Here is a 16,436-nt window from a genome sequence, read left to right as displayed (position 1 = left end):
CCTTATGCTCTATTTCTAATTCTACTGTACTAGACATCTAATGGCGAGCGGAAATGATTTCATCAGAAACGAACAACTTAATTTTGGACTACAAAAACCAATCAAATATGCACTTTTTTAATCCCAGGAATTGATATGTTCGAGAAGCTTACGACCGCTGAGATGTTTTCCAACATGCTAGCTAGTGTACCTAACAACAGTGACGTGCTGAGCATCACGGCCGCCACGCTCCTTAACGTATTCTCCGGCAGCAGCAACCTCGCGATCGTATTTGGCGCCCATGTCAGCGACACCTACCTTGGCCGTTAAGGGCCTGTTTGGTTTTAATAAATCAGGTGACTTAAACCAGTGACTTATAAATCACGTCTGTTTGGTTATCATCTGACTTATAAGTATATAAATTTTAAAGAACAAATATCTACAGAACAAAACTTTAACCCAAGTCACTGCGCGACCGGCCGATTCACCTTTTTGAAAAGGTTTAATGAGGACAAATGCTGTTTTCTTTAACAGAACTAGATTCGTCATTGGTAATGGTGAAATTACTAGATTCTGAAAAGATACTTGGTTAGGCGCGCTTCCTTTGGCTCTACAGTATCCGCAACTATATAATATTGCACAACGAAAACAGACTTCCGTTGCTGCAGTGTTACGACACACTCCTCTTAACATTCAGTTCCGTAGAGCCTTGATCGGAAATAGATGGGTTAGTTGGTTACATCTAGTCAGAAGACTGATGGATATTTCCCTGTCTGATTTCCCAGATAGTATTCGTTGGAGGCTGACTACCAATGGTACTTTCTCGGTGAAATCGATGTACGACCATATTATTGATATGTCGCCTATTCCAAAGTTCATGCATATTTGGAAGGTCAAGGTTCCCCTTAAGATAAAAATCTTCATGTGGTTTGTTCATAAGGGAGTTGTTTTAACTAAGGATAACTTGGCTAAAAGACAATGGAAAGGAAATAAAAGATGTAGCTTATGTCAGACGCATGAGACGATTAAACACCTCTTTCTCGATTGCCCCATGGCTAAATTATTATGACGCTCCCTACAGATTTCTTTCAACATTACTCCACCTACTAGCATTCACATGTTATTTGGGACGTGGCTAAACGGGGTTAATGTACTTTACGCCAAACTAATTCGGATTGGTACTTGTGCCATGTTGTGGGCGATATGGAACTGCAGAAATGATCTAGTTTTTACAGATTACATCATATTAACTTTTTGCAGGTCATCTTCAGGGCTACCGCCTTGATCCGCACGTGGTTCTTACTCACTCTTGTGGAAACCAGGGAGCCTTTGGTTACTGCTTGTCTCCGATGGAAGATGACAGCTCAGGTTATCTTCAACCGATATGGATGACGGCATGTTAATAGGATTGGACTTTATTCTAGCCTATCCGTGGGATATAGTCGGTCTTTCGGCGGTCTGAGCGCCATGTAACTCTTTTTTGTGTCTTGAATTACCTCGCTATTTTGTACTGCTCCAGACTATTTCGTATCGCAATAAAATGGTTGTATGCATCACTCGATGCAGAGGCCGGGGCATCGCCTCCCTTTCAAAAAAAATCTGACTTATAAGTCACCTGATCATACAAAAGGTGGTGGGACCCACGTAAAAGTGGGTGATTTATAAGTTTTAAGTTAAGGTGGAGCAACTTATGACTTATAAGTTGTGATGACTTATAAGTTGAATCTGTTTGACAAAATAAGTCACTCTTCACACTTTTTAACTTATAAGTTGGTGACTTATTTAGAACCAAACAGGTCCTAAACTACAATCGGCGCAACCGCCGTGTCGTCCTTCATCGGCATGTTCATGCTCACCCCCACCATCGCGCTCCATGCGCGCTACACTCAGCCGTGCAACGCATCCAAACTGCGTCGGTGCTATCGTCCACTGATGGCCACGGCTAGATCTTCAACTCGTACTCTTGGACATGATGCTATCGTCCACTATCACCATCTACCTCCACAGCAACGTCAACTAGACATTGGGGCTCGCTGTGCCTGCCCTACCTGCTACGCTCATGGGACTCTTGCATCTGCCGTCTTCTTCATGGGCATTCATCTCTACGCCCTGCTATCGTCTTCAATAGCTTCGACCAAGTCCTCGTCGCCGCCGCACGAAAGCGCCACCTCCCGTGAGCTCGCAATGTTGTCAAGTTGTTCGAACCGTTGCATTAGATCCAGTTCATCTCCAAGCTGCCCACACTGACCACTTTACATGCCTGGACAAGGCGGCTATGTGGGTAGTCCTATGCATTCTGCATGGTTTACTAGGTTCAGGAAGGCACATGAGTCCGAACGCTATTATAAATGCGCGACAGACACTGCACTATGTGTAGGTATATGTGATGCAGGTGAGGCGTCGGTCTAAAAACGGCAGCGGCGCGATGACGTAAAGCTCGACGACGACGACCAAAAGAAAGCCGACACCAACCTAGCTTAGGCCAATTCTTTTGACTAATCTGTTTTACTTGTTAGGAAAATTGTGTTTGGCAAAATAGAAAAGTGTCGTGTTTACTATTCACTGTCATATATATCAAATACCTCTATGCTCTTGTTTATCTTTCATCGTGTCCACTTATTTAATTTTTAGTTACTAGTACCTTCGCTCCAGGGTTATGCCATTGCACTCTTTCTTCGGTTAGATTTGCAACACATGACTTGTTTATATTGTGGCTTGGAACTTTTGCAAGAGAGAGGAATTGTGCGGAAATGTAAAGACATCTTGATATAATATTGAAGAGGTGAGGAGGGAAGTATAATTAACTCAATCTTATTAAATGGATAAGATGAGAAATTATATAAAGCCGCGCTATAATGTACTATAAGAATTTTTCAGTAATTAAGATGTTTTTTATTAAGAAGTATTTCGTCAGGCCATAATTGAAGTCTGTTGGCACTTGGCACTACGTGTAATTTATCGTATATTTGTTTTGCTTGCTAAAGTATACAAATCTATTTGTTTATCCAATTTGCAGCATCGATAACTTACCCTGAAAATTTTGCCCAGACAGATAATTCAGAACAGATAAAACTCTGGAGAGAAAAGGACACAGCAAAATGCGCACGCCCGCTTCCAGCATATATTGTTCCAGATGGAGGAGATATTAGAGGGGAATGACATTGTTTCACGCCAAATAAAATAATTCTTGACGGAAATTTGGTCCCTGAATTACATAATGTACAATTCAAATCTCCCGCCACTCCATGGGCAACAAACGGAACAATCAAAAACGGATAATGAGTATGCATCTGGGCACTTCCATGCATACTCGCTCTGAAACAAGCGAACTGATAATCGTAATACAAAATATACAGTGTGATACTGGCTAGTAGTCGAACTGTTGCCAGGTGCTGAACGTCTGTCCGAACAGCCACCAGGCCGGCACGACGTCCTGGAAGACCTTGTACTGGCCGCCGGAGGAGGTAATGGCGAAGCTGAGCCCTTGTCCTTTCAGCCCCGCTAGGCACTGCCAGTTAGCGCCCCAGTTCTGGGACATGGGGATCCATGCCGTGTTGGTACCCTTCACCGACATGCTCTTGATTGACCCACTCATGGCGATGTTGGTCACCAGCACCAGCTCGAAGTAGTTGAAGCCGTTGATGGTGAAGCGCAGTCCGCCCTGCCTCTGGCACGCGACCTGCTGGTAGAGGACGGGGACGATGCCGGCACGGTAGATGGCAAGGTTCTCCCAGGCGGGCTGGGACATGTCGAAGTGGACGCGAGGAGGGTTGCACCATCCGCCGTTGTCGCTGGGGAGAGCCCAGTTGGGAGGGCAGAAGTTGGTGGCAGAGACGGTGATCGACGTGCCGGGCTTGCACATATCGGACCTGCTGGTGTCACATGTGATAAGGTAGCACTGCCCGCATGACAAGCCGTTGTTGAAGAGCGCCGTGCTCAGCGCCGCGTTGTTGATCCCGTACCCCGCATTATACAGGTTTTCGTACCCACATGCGCCACCTACACATTGCACATGGAAATATGTACGGTCAGACATGCACACACGGACGACAAATAATATGGGGCAAAGGACAAGCTTGAGTTAAGCCTTGATTAGCTAGCTTACCCATTGTGTCAGACCCGTCGGCGCCGCCGTAGAAGGTGGCATGCGCCGGGAGCCAGTAGCCGGACTTGGCCGGCGTGAAGCAGAAGGCGAGAACCGCCGTGAACATCTGCAGGAAGCGCATCCCAGCTGCCATCTTTCTTCCAGAAACAGGGAGTGATCAGATGGCTGAGCTTCTCTCGCAGCTAGCTAGATATTGTGGCGATCCAGTGGGATTGGAGGTGAGGAATGATTGCAACAATGGTGGTGCTTAAATAGGAATCTAGCTAGCTAGCTTATGAGATGTGGAATGATGGAGAGGGAATGATTGTCGTGTTAACGTATGAAGTCACGGTTCCAACGGTCGTATAGGTGCACATGGCTGCAACCTCCACAGATTGACTTGCGCGTTATAATCATCGAACGCAGGTCCGAACGATTCTTAATTAAATACATTCAAAATGATAGGTTAACTGAATAACCGATTTGACATACTTCCAAGGACATGTCTACCATGCCTATGGCTGGTGCCTGATACGTAGGAGCAGTTAAACTAGCGCATAATGCCTTTCGGTTGATGGGCTCACCGGCGGACTTTTGGAAAAAATAGTCTCCACAGCGTAATAAAATTCAAAATAATGTACATACACAAATATACATTTTTTTTTAGAAAAGGAAGATATACCCCCGGCCTCTGCATCTGAACAATGCATACAACCATTTTATAAATTATTCATAAAGACCAAAGTAAACATCAGTCAGCCTGAAGCCACCGTCGACGTCTAGGCAACACCTGTTGCTGTTCCTATCCCTTGATGAAAGTGTGCTGAATATCCGGACCAAAACAAATACACATATAACATGTTCAAGAAAATTTTCATAGCGTTGTTGATTCCGTAACCCGCGTTGTACAGGTTCTCGTACCCACATGCGCCGCCTTCACATTGCACATCCAAAAACAATGTACGGTCAGACATGCACACAAGCATGATAAATGATATTCGGCAAATTGATGATTCCGAAGCAAGCTGGAGTTAAGCCTTGATTAGCTAGCTTACCCATTGTGCCAGATCCATCGGCGCCGCCTTAGAAGGTGGCATGCGCCGGGAGCCTACTACTACCTCGTTTCTTAATTAGAAATACTTTCCAAATCATAGGTTAAGTGAGCAACCGATTTGACATTGTTGAATGTGGATAGATGGGTTGGTGGAATAGTTGTTGTATTTTTTGAGCCTTTGTTATATATATATATATATATATATATATATATATATATATATATAGAAGTAGATGATTATCTTGGAGTACAAGTCAAGGCAGGAACAAATCCTAGTCTATCTAATCACATTACTCAACCCCCCCCCCTCCACGCAGTTACAACGGTAGCGACGCTGACGGTGAGGCTGAAGAAGAATCCGAAGGTAAGCCGACGGTCATCCCCCATAGTCGTAACGGTCGATGCATCGCAGAAGTTGTGCCTAGAGTGGAAACCGACGACGTTGCTCAAGCAAGGCGGTAGCCCTTTGTGCGTTTGTCGAGGTAGCCGAGACCGTAGGGTAGTGTAGCCGTGGTTGAGGCAGCCGTGCGAAGAATGCCGTGGTCGATGTCGAGTTGGGTTATCCGGTGTCGAGGAAGTCGCGGTGAAGCCGTGGGCGCAAGGAGGCGCTGAGTTAGTCATAGACGCAGTGGTGTCGAAGTAGTCGTGCGCCGGGAAGAAGTAGTTGAGATGCGTCGCGCCGAGTTTGCCAAGCCCGGAGACACATCGTGGACGAAGGTACGCACCGGTGTTACCAGCACCGTGCATGCATAGATGGACGAAGCCGATGTTGACGATGCCTAGCTCCAGGCTTGCTAGGCCTCGGAACACACTGGGGACGAAGGCACGCGGCGGTGCTGCCAACACTAGGCATGCGTAGACGGGGTACTGCACACAACTTACATGACTCGACGACGGTTGCGGCGCAAATCGGCGAGGGCCGATCTTTTGCGCGGTGGTCGGAGTAGATAAAGTGGTCGGGGAAGACGACGGCGACGCTGGCGATGAGCTCGTGTTGGACGGAGATGAAGGAGGTGGACGGGCGGCGCGGCTTGGGTGAGCTAGCTGCAGCGGTGCCGAAGAAGAGAGGTGGCGGCGGCTGGTTAGGAACATGGCGGCAATGCTCGAAGTAGGCGATGAAGAACCCGACAGCGTGACGAAGACCGGCGCGAACGAAGTCAACGCGCGGGGACGACAGAGTGGACCGCGCGCAGCAGCGCTACGACCTGAAGGGGCGATGAAGCGACATCGCGCGTGTCGGGCGATGGCGGGAAGACCTTGTGGTGGTGGCGTAGACCGCGTGTCGTGATGCTACGACCTGAAAGAGTGACGCGGTGGCGGTGCGTGGGCCGGTGCATTCACGGGGATGGCCTCGGGCGGCGACGGGGACCGCGTGCCGCCGCGCTAAAGCCCGAAAGGGCGGAGTAGCGACGGGTCGCGGGTCGGTGCAGAAACGAGGAGAACCACGTGGAGGCGGCGCTGCGGACCGACGGGGCGATGCAGCGGCAACTCAGTGCTCGATCGGTGGAGGGGCGCGTTTTACTCAAGACCGGCGATGGCGCGTGCAACCGACATGCCAGATCGAACGCACTGAGTAGCTGAGGTGGATCCCAGACGGGCGGGTGATCAATCCGACCGCACGCTAGGTCGGGGACATCGCTCAATGGAGGAGGTGTGGCGGCGTCCGAGATGAAGCCGGCGATGATGATCGCAGCCTAAGCCGAAAGTTTGCCAGAGGCAGCCGGCGAGGCCGACGCAGCCCACAGCTAACAGTCGACCCGAAGCAGCCGGCGAGGTCGGTACGGCCGGCCCGAGGAAGCCGACGAGGTCGACGGTCCGAGTCGGCAGTCGGCCAGAGGCAACCAACGAGGCCGGCACAGCCAACAGCGAGCAGCCGACCCTCCCTGATAATAAAGTTGTTATTATTATATTTCCAGTTCAGGATAATTATCTATTATTCATGCTATAATTGTATTAACCAGAAACCGTAATACATGTGTGAATATATAGATCATAATGTCTCCCTAGTGAGCCTCTAGTTGGCCAGCTCGTTGATCAATAGATGATCATGGTTTCTTGATCATGGACATTGGATGTCATTGATAACGGGATCACATCGTTGGGGAATGATGTGATGGACAAGACCCAATCCTAAGCATGGCATTAGATCGTGTTGTTCGTCTGCTAAAGCTTTTCTAATGTCAAGTACCATTTTCTTAGACCGTGAGATTGTGCAACTCCTGGATACCGTAGGGTGCTTTGGGTTTACCGATGTCCGTTATGCTACTGCACAAAAGACCTTCCAGTGGCGCCAGAAATGGGCACGTTGACGACACCAGGAATCCTTCTGCGTTGGTGTTCTCTCGAAGCGGAGAGGATGATGTAGCACCGCGGAGGTAAGTATTTCCCTCAGTTTGAGAACCAAGGTATCAATCCGGCGGAGGAGTATCTCAAGATCCTGCACAAACACAAAAGCTTGCACCCAACGCTATGAAGGGGTTGTCAATCCCTTATAGATTGTTTGCCAAGTGAGAACTGAAAGCAACAAAGTAACAAAGCAAAGTAAAAGCGGAGTTGTAAACGATGGATGTGAATAGACCCGGGGGCCGTAGTGTTTACTAGTGGCTTCTCTCACGAAAGCAAGTAGACGGTGGGTGAACAAATTACTGTCGAGCAATTGATAGAACTGTGCAGAGTCGTGACGATAACTATGCAATGATTATTTCTATAGGCATCACGTCCGAAACAAGTAGACCGATACTTTCTGCATCTACTACTATTACTCCACACGTCGACCGCTATCCAGCATGCATCTAGTGTATTAAGTCCATAAGAACAGAGTAACGCCTTAAGCAAGATGACATGATGTAGAGGGATAATCTCAAACCAATGATAAAAACCCCATCTTTTTACCCTTGATGGCAACTGCTTGATGTGTGCCTTGCTGCCCCTACTGTCATTGGGAAAGGTCACCACATGGCAGAACCCAAAACCAAGCACTTCTCCCATTGCAAGAATCATAGATCTAGTTGGCCAAACAAAACCCCAAGACTCGGAGAGACTTACAAGGATATCAAATCATGCATATAAGAAATCAACAAAGACTCAATATATATCATAGATAATCTGATCACAAGTCCACAATTCATCGGATCTCGACAAACACACCGCCAAAGAAGATTACATCGGATAGATCTCCATGAAGATCATGGAGAACTTTGTATTAAAGATCCAAGAGAGAGAAGAAGCCATCTAGCTACTAACTACGGACCCGTAGGTCTGAAGTGAACTACTCACGAGTCATTGGAGGGGCGATGATGATGATGATGAAGCCCTCCAACTCCAAAGTCCCCTCTGGCAGGGCGCCGGGAAGGGTCTCCAGATGAGATCTCGCGGAAACAGAAGCTTGCGGCGGCGAAAAAGTATTTTCGAGGCTCCCCTGATTTTTTGCGGAATATTTGGGAATTTATAGGCCAAAGACCTAGGTCAGGGGGAGGCCAGGGAGGCCACAAGCGTGCCCACCGCCGCCTCCCCCTGGTGGCGGAGTGGGGGCTTGTGGGCTCCCTGGAACCCACCTGGCTTGGCCCAAAAGCCTCGTGGACTTCTTCCGTTCGGGAAAAAATAATTTCGGGGTTTTTCTTCCATTTGGACTCCGTTCAAAAATCAGATCTAAAAAGAGTCAAAAACACGGAAAAAACAGGAACTGGCACTTGGCACTGAATTAATAAGTTAGTCCCAAAAAGATATAAAAAGGTACATAAAACATACAAAGAAGGCAAGATAACAACGTGAAATCATCAAAAATTATAGATACGTTTGAGACGTATCAAGCATCCCCAATCTTAACTCTTGCTCGTACCCGAGTAGGGAAGTGATAAGAATGAATTTTTGATGCTTTCATGCGACCTAGCATAGGTGTCCTTTGTAATTCCTCTGATGTGACGCAAATGTTCAGATCCATTAGATTCAAAACAATAGTTTGCTATTGACATGGAAACAATAGAAAGTTATCCCTACAAAAGCATATAGTCTGGCTATGCTCTATCATCATTGCACAACGAATTTAAATCATGCACAACTCCGGTATTGGCCAAGTAATTGTTTCACACCTTTACTTTCTCAAACATTTTCAACTCTCACGCAATACATGAGCGTGAGCCATGATTATAGCACTACAGATGGTGTGGAATGTGGTGGAGGTTGCAAGACAAAAAAAGGAGAAGATAGTCACATTAACTAGGCATATTAATGAGCTGTGGAGATGCTCATCAATAGATATCAATATGAATGAGTAGGGATTGCCATACAAATGATGCACTAGAGCTACAAGTATGTGAAAGCTCTTAAAGAAAACTAGTGGGTGTGCATCCAACTTGCTTGCTCACGAAGACCTAAGGCAATTTTGAGGAAGCCTATCATTGGAATATACAAGCCAAGTTATATAATGAGAATTTCCCACTAGCTATATGGTGGTGACAAAATGAGAGACTCTCAATCATGAAGATCATGGTGCTCAATATGCACAAGTGTGGAAAAAGTGGTAGCATTGTCCCTTCTCTCTTTTTCTCTCATTTTTTTTATTTGGTGGGCTCTTTGGCCTCTTTTTTATGGGCTTCTTTGGCCTCTTTTATTTCCTCACATGGGACAATGCTCCAATAATGATGATCATCACACTTTCAACTCAAAACTTAGAGCAACTATGACTCTATATGGAATGCCTTCGGTAGTGTACCGTGGCAATGATCTAGCATGGCATAGACATGAATGGAAACATCATGCTAGCTATCTTACGATCGTGTAAAGGCAATGTAGACGTGGTGTCACATGTCATGGTGGTAGTTGCATGGCAATATATCTCGGAATGACTTTGCAAAAGCCATAGTAGGTAGGTATGGTGGCTGTTTTGAGGGAGGCTAATGGTGGGTTTTGTGCACGGCGAAAGTTGCGCGGCACTAAGAAGATAGTGATGGTGGAAGGTGAAAGTGCATCTAAACCATGGACTCAACATTAGTCATGAAGAACTCATATGCTTGTTGCAAAAGTTTTATTAGTAATCGAAACAAAGTATTCAACGCATACTCCTAGGGGAAGGGTTGGTAGGTATAAACCATCACGCGATCCCGACCGCCACGCAAAGGATGACAATCAATATACTAATCATGCTCAGATTTCATCACATAGCGGTTCACCATATGTGCATGCTACGGGAATCACTAACTTCAACACAAGTATTTCTAGATCCACAACACCTTACTAGCATGACTTCAATATTACCATAACCACAACTCAAAATTAATTGAGATGAATCAAACTTCTCTAACTATTCAATGCACATGAAGGTGGAAGTTTTCGTATCCATTTGGATAACTACCCCTTTTGAGACTACTTTCAAAGCATAGATCAACTACAAAGCCACGCACCGCTGTACTCTAAAAGATATAAGTGAAGCACATAGAGCAAAAGTATCTGGCTCAGAAGATATAAGTGAAGCAAATGTGAGCTGAATTGTCTACCAAAAGATACAAGTGAAGCTCGACAAAATCACGGTGTGTGCACGTCTCTCTCTCTAGGTGTGCAGCAAGGATGATTGTGACACAACAAAAATAAAATACTCCTACGATACAAGACGCTCCAAGCAAAAACACATGACATGTGGTGAATAAAAATATAGCCCCAAGTAACGTTACCGATGGATTGAAGACGAGAGAGGGGATGCCTTCCCGGGGCATCCCCAAGCTTAGGCTTTTACGGCATCCTTTACTCTCTTGGGGTGCCTTGGGCATCCCCAAGCTTGAGCTCTTGCCACTCTTTATCTTTTTGTCCATAAGAACTTCACCCAAAACTTGAAAACTTCACAACACGAAACTTAAACAGAAACTCGTGATAACATTAGTACAAGAAAGCAAACCACCACTTCCTTAGGTACTGTAGAAAACTTAAATTCTACTTGTGCTGATGTTGGGTTACTGTACTTTCAATCTTCCATGGCTAATACCCCCCGATACGATCCATAGTTTCATCAAAATAAGCAACCAACACAACAAAAACAGAATCTGTTAACAGCAGAACAGTCTGTAGCAATCTGTATGTTTCGTATACCTCTGGTACTTCAAAATTCTGAGAAATTACGAGAGTCTGAAGAATTTGCGTAGCAATCATCAGAAAAAAGAATCAACTCAAAAGCGCTTACAGAAAAAAAAAATTATTTTCGTGAGCAGAAAGTTTCTGTCTTTTCCAGCATGACCAAACGATCATCCTCAAGACTAATCGTAACGGTTTTGCTTGGCACAAACTCAAAAAGAAACAAAAAAAACACAATCATAACAGAATTATGAAAGTGTGGAAAACATAAAACAGAAAGAAAAAGGATAGATTCGTTGGGTTGCCTCCCAACAAGCGCTTTTGTTTAACGCCCTTAGCTAGGCATTCAATGATGCTCTCACAAAAGACAAGAATTGAAGCACAACGAGAGCATCCTAAGGCGTGTGAAAATCACATATAAGTCTAACATACTTCCTATGCATAGGCATTTTATAGAAAAACAGATTGTCAAGACAACCAATAGTTGCCATATGCAAGGAAGAAGAAAGAGACAATAGCAATCTCAACATAACGAGAGGTAATTGGGTAACATGAGAGTTTCTACCACAATATTTTCCTCTCTCATAGAAATTACATGTGGGATCATATTCAAATTCAACAATATAGCTATCCCATAGGATATTCTTTTCATGATCCACATGCATGCAAAGTTGACGCTCTTCAAAAATAGTGGGGTTATCATCAACCAAAGTCATGACGTCTCCAAACCCACTTCCAATATTATTGCAAATATCATATTCATCATGAGGTTTGAACAAATTTTCAAGATCATGAGAAAGATCATCACCCCAAACATGATTATTGCAACAAGTAGTGGACATAGCAAAACTAGCATCCCCAAGCTTAGGGTTTTGCATATTTTTAGCATGATTGTCACTAATAGGATTTATAGTGAAACCATTGCAATCATGCTTTTCATCCAAGGAGCCCTCGTGAATCACTTCATGAATTTCTTCCTCACAATTTTCAGATTCACGCATCTTACGCAAAACTCCGAAGATATAGTGAATTGCCCTCAACTCACTAGCAATTTGTTCCACACGAGTGGGTCTCTTAAAGAGACTAGCAAGTGGATGAGGATCCATATCACTAGATTTTCAGCAAGCGAAGATGCAAGCATATTGAGGGCACATGGCACATAAGCGAACAAAAAGCAAGCGAGAGAAAATGGAGAACGAAAAAGGCAAAGGAGAAAGGCAAAAGTGAAGTGGGGGAGAGGAAAACGAGAGGCAACTGGCAACAAAAGTAAATGCAGGAGATGAGTTTGTGAGACCTACTTGGATAGATCTTGATTTCTCCTCCCCGGCAACGGCGCCAGAAATGCTTCTGATGTCTGTTATGCTACTGCACAAAAGACCTTCCAGTGGCATCAGAAATGGGCACGTTGACGACACCAGGAATCCTTCTACGTTGGTGTTCCCTCGAAGCGGATAGGATGATGTAGCACAGCGGAGGTAAGTATTTCCCTCAGTTTGAGAACCAAGGTATCAATCCGGCGGAGGAGTATCTCAAGATCCTGCACAAACACAAAAGCTTGCACCCAACGCTATGAAGGGGTTGTCAATCCCTTATAGATTGTTTGCCAAGTGAGAACTGAAAGCAACAAAGTAACAAAACCAAAGTAAAAGCGGAGTTGTAAATGATGGATGTGAATAGACCCGGGGGCCGTAGTGTTTACTAGTGGCTTCTCTCACGAAAGCAAGTAGACGGTGGGTGAAAAAATTACTGTCGAGCAATTGATAGAACTGTGCAGAGTCGTGACGATAACTATGCAATGATTATTTCTATAGGCATCACGTCCGAAACAAGTAGACCGATACTTTCTGCATCTACTACTATTACTCCACACGTCGACCGCTATCCAGCATGCATCTAGTGTATTAAGTCCATAAGAATAGAGTAACGCCTTAAGCAAGATGACATGATGTAGAGGGATAATCTCAAACCAATGATAAAAACCCCATCTTTTTACCCTTGATGGCAACTGCTTGATGTGTGCCTTGCTGCCCCTACTGTCACTTTGAAAGGTCACCACATGGCAGAACCCAAAACCAAGCACTTCTCCCATTGCAAAAATCATAGATCTAGTTGGCCAAACAAACCCCAAGACTCGGAGAGACTGTCACGCCCAGGATGCGACCCTATCCTAAATTTGGCACGAAGGCCTCGTCAGGGATAGAAGCGCATCTCGTCGTGTCGCAAGAATGGATATCGTTACAAGTACATGTACTGAAAAGAAGAGAGAGATATACAGAGTTGGCTTACACTCGCCACAGGCTACATCAGAGTCACATCAGTACATTACATAACCATCAAGAGTAAGAGCAGGGTCCGACTACGGACGAAAACAAACGACAAAAGAAGAACGACGTCCATCCTTGCTATCCCAGGCTGCCGGCCTGGAACCCATCCTAAATCGATGAAGTAGAAGAAGAAGAAGAAGCAACTCCAAATGAACAATCAACGCGCTCGCGTCGAGTAATCTTTATCTGTACCTGCAACTGGTGTTTTAGTAGACTGTGAGCCATAGGGGACTCAGCAATCTCATTTCCAAAGGTATCAAGACTAGCAAAGCTTAATGGGTGAGGTATGGTTAAGTGGTGAGGTTGCAGCAGCGGCTAAGCATGTATATGGTGGCTAACTTACGAGTGCCAGAAATAAGAGGGGGAAGATCTACGCATAGCGGACGTGAACTACTGATGATCAAATGAATGATCCTGAACACCTACCTACGTCAGACATAACCCCACCGTGTCCTCGATCGGAGAAGGAACTCACGAACGAGACAGTCACGGTTACGCACACACTTGGCATGTTTTTAATTAAATTAACTTCAAGTTATCTAGAACCAGTGTTAAACAAAGTATCCACGTTGCCACATAACCGCGGGCACGGCTTTCCGAAAGATTTAACCCTGCAGGGGTGCTCCAACTAGTCCATCACAAATTACCACAAGCCGCATAGAAATCCTCAATCACGAAGCTCGCGATCTCGTCGGATTCCCTAGTGGAAAACCTCAACTCTGAGATTACCCAAAGCATCACCGGAATCCCGATGCACAAGATATCTCGTCAAAGGTAAAACTAATCCAGCAAGGCCGCCCGGCGTGTCGACGATCCCGATAGGAGCCGCGTATCTCGTTCTCAGGACACGACGGATAAGCATAGCGTACGGTGGCCTGATAGAAATCTCCCGAGTTGCCCCGGGTTGGCCCCGCAAACGGCTCTAGTTTTGGACCAGCACCAACAGCACTGGCCCCCTGTATTATGTAGAGTTACTCCTCGGGTAGCGCTAACTCCCTATGCATTTCAATATTATCAAGTTATACTTGGGCAAATGTAGAACCAAAGTTGGGCCTTGCCAGACTAGCCTTAATCTAAAACGAATTATCAAGGGGATCCCCATAACAACCCCGATCGTGTTAGGAGCGCTCGTTTATGGAACATAACACCGGTAGCCGAAAAACTAAGGGGCAAAGGTGGAACAAAACACCAGGCTAGAAAGGCCGAGCCTTCCACCTTTTACCAAGTATATAGGTGCATTAAATTAAATAGCATTTAATATGGTGATATAACAAGGAACCCATGTTATCACATGGAAGCTACTGCACCTGCAACTAGCAACGCTATCAATAGGGTTAAGCAAGCGGTACATAGCCAATCAGTGGTTTGCTGGGTCGAACAGGTTGAAGGTTTCATGGCATTGTTGAGAGGCTGATATTTAACATGTGGTAGGCAACGAGACATAACGATAGAGACGGTAAGACTAGGATGGAAATGATAGTAATGATATCTGGGGAAATGATCATCTTGCCTGAGATCCCGCTTGGAAGAAGAATGCCTCCGTGAAGCAGACGAACCGACGTAGTCGAACGGGTCCTCACAATCCGACACGCTTGCGGAGCTCTATCGAGACGAAGCAAACCGAAAACACAAATCATCACACGGAATTCACCACACGATGCATAACACATATGATGCATGAGCTACTGAATACATGCAAGTCACGGCATGACAATTCACACAATCAAACACTACACATTAAGTGAAGTTCAATATGCAACGAGTTGCATATTGACGAAACTCCACGTTTAATATTTAGTTCTATCCCGATTAGTTACACGGCAATATTAAATGTGGTTAAACATGGCAGGAGGTGAAGCGTAATTAATCTACCTACCTAGGCATTTTAAATAAGGTCGGAAATGTCATATAGCACCTCCGAGACGACCTCCCATGTTAATTTACAATTCTGTCCAGATCTGGATTAACACCTTTAATTAGTTGTTAAACAGCAAAACAAATAGGTTCACATGATTCTACGCGTCAAGGCAAGCAACCTACACGTAAAGAACATCTCCAACGGAGCTACGGAACAAAAGATACGGACACCGCAAGATATGATGGCATGAATGCAAAATGTGTGCAACGACGTCTACGAGCACATCAAGACAAACAACCAGCAAGAGAAAATGAAACTACACGAGATTCTAAGCAAGTTTCATGTACGACACGATCAAATCGGAGCTACGGTTCGAAAACTACGAGCAAAACAAGAAAACATTACAATCTGCCAAAATCAGCCACATAGCATATTCTTCGCCCCACAACTACGGATACACAACTCCGAAGAGCTCAAGCAAGGCATGGCACGGAAGAGGGCAAAAAGCACTACCACGAACAACTAACAACGACTAGCATGGCAGCACGGATCACTAGGGAAAGAAGACACAATACGGCATCTCACGCACTATTTCAGACTTAGTGAAAATAACACCTCCTGAAAGTGCAGTTTTCAGCCTGAAGCTATATTGACAGCAGTAAAAACCTAAGCTACCGGTCTCCAAATAACATGAAACTTAACAGCATGCTAGAGAAACCGAAGGGGTACAACTAACTCCATTGGACCAACCTCAAAAGAGCTACAGATCACAAGATGCAAGCAAGACATGACAGCAACAAAATAATAACAGACTCCAGACTTAGAAATATTTCAGCTCCTCCAAATCAGCACTATTCCTAGCAACTGGGAGCAAGCAAACAACACCCTAACATGCATTTCTATTGCGACCAAAAATACCAGGGACTAAACAAAACATCCAAGATCAAATCACTAGTTGACAACTAATTTAAACGAGGCACGGAATAAATCCTACGAATTAAACAAAACGGCATCACGGTAAAATATCTCGCGAACTAACTTACTCGAAAGCCAAAACTAATTGCACAGAAAAATCCC

At 45.3% G+C, this 16,436-nt stretch overlaps 1 protein-coding gene across 1 annotated transcript; it reads right to left on the bottom strand.

The window, feature by feature from the left end:
• Positions 1–3,160: 3,160 nt before the first annotated feature.
• LOC123395016 (expansin-A31-like) lies at positions 3,161–4,288 on the bottom strand. The gene is made up of 2 exons (XM_045089923.1): positions 4,085–4,288; positions 3,161–3,978 (listed from the first exon to the last, which is right to left on the bottom strand). The coding sequence occupies exons 1-2, from the start codon at positions 4,215–4,217 to the stop codon at positions 3,347–3,349; spliced, it is 765 nt and encodes a 254-aa protein (XP_044945858.1). The 5' UTR covers positions 4,218–4,288; the 3' UTR covers positions 3,161–3,346.
• Positions 4,289–16,436: the final 12,148 nt, after the last annotated feature.

Source organism: Hordeum vulgare, chromosome 5H (genome assembly GCF_904849725.1).
Source record: "Hordeum vulgare subsp. vulgare chromosome 5H, MorexV3_pseudomolecules_assembly, whole genome shotgun sequence".
Lineage (NCBI taxonomy): Eukaryota > Viridiplantae > Streptophyta > Magnoliopsida > Poales > Poaceae > Hordeum > Hordeum vulgare.
Note: the sequence above shows the minus strand (reverse complement) of the source record. Positions and strands in the feature narration are given on the sequence as shown.

Excerpts from the sequence above, each read along its gene's own strand:
- LOC123395016 (XM_045089923.1), bottom strand. The coding sequence starts at position 4,217 with ATGGCAGCTGGGATGCGCTTCCTGCAGATGTTCACGGCGGTTCTCGCC. Across the intron at positions 3,979-4,084 it reads CGACGGGTCTGACACAATGG|GTGGCGCATGTGGGTACGAA; the intron begins GTAAGCTAGCTA and ends TGCAATGTGTAG.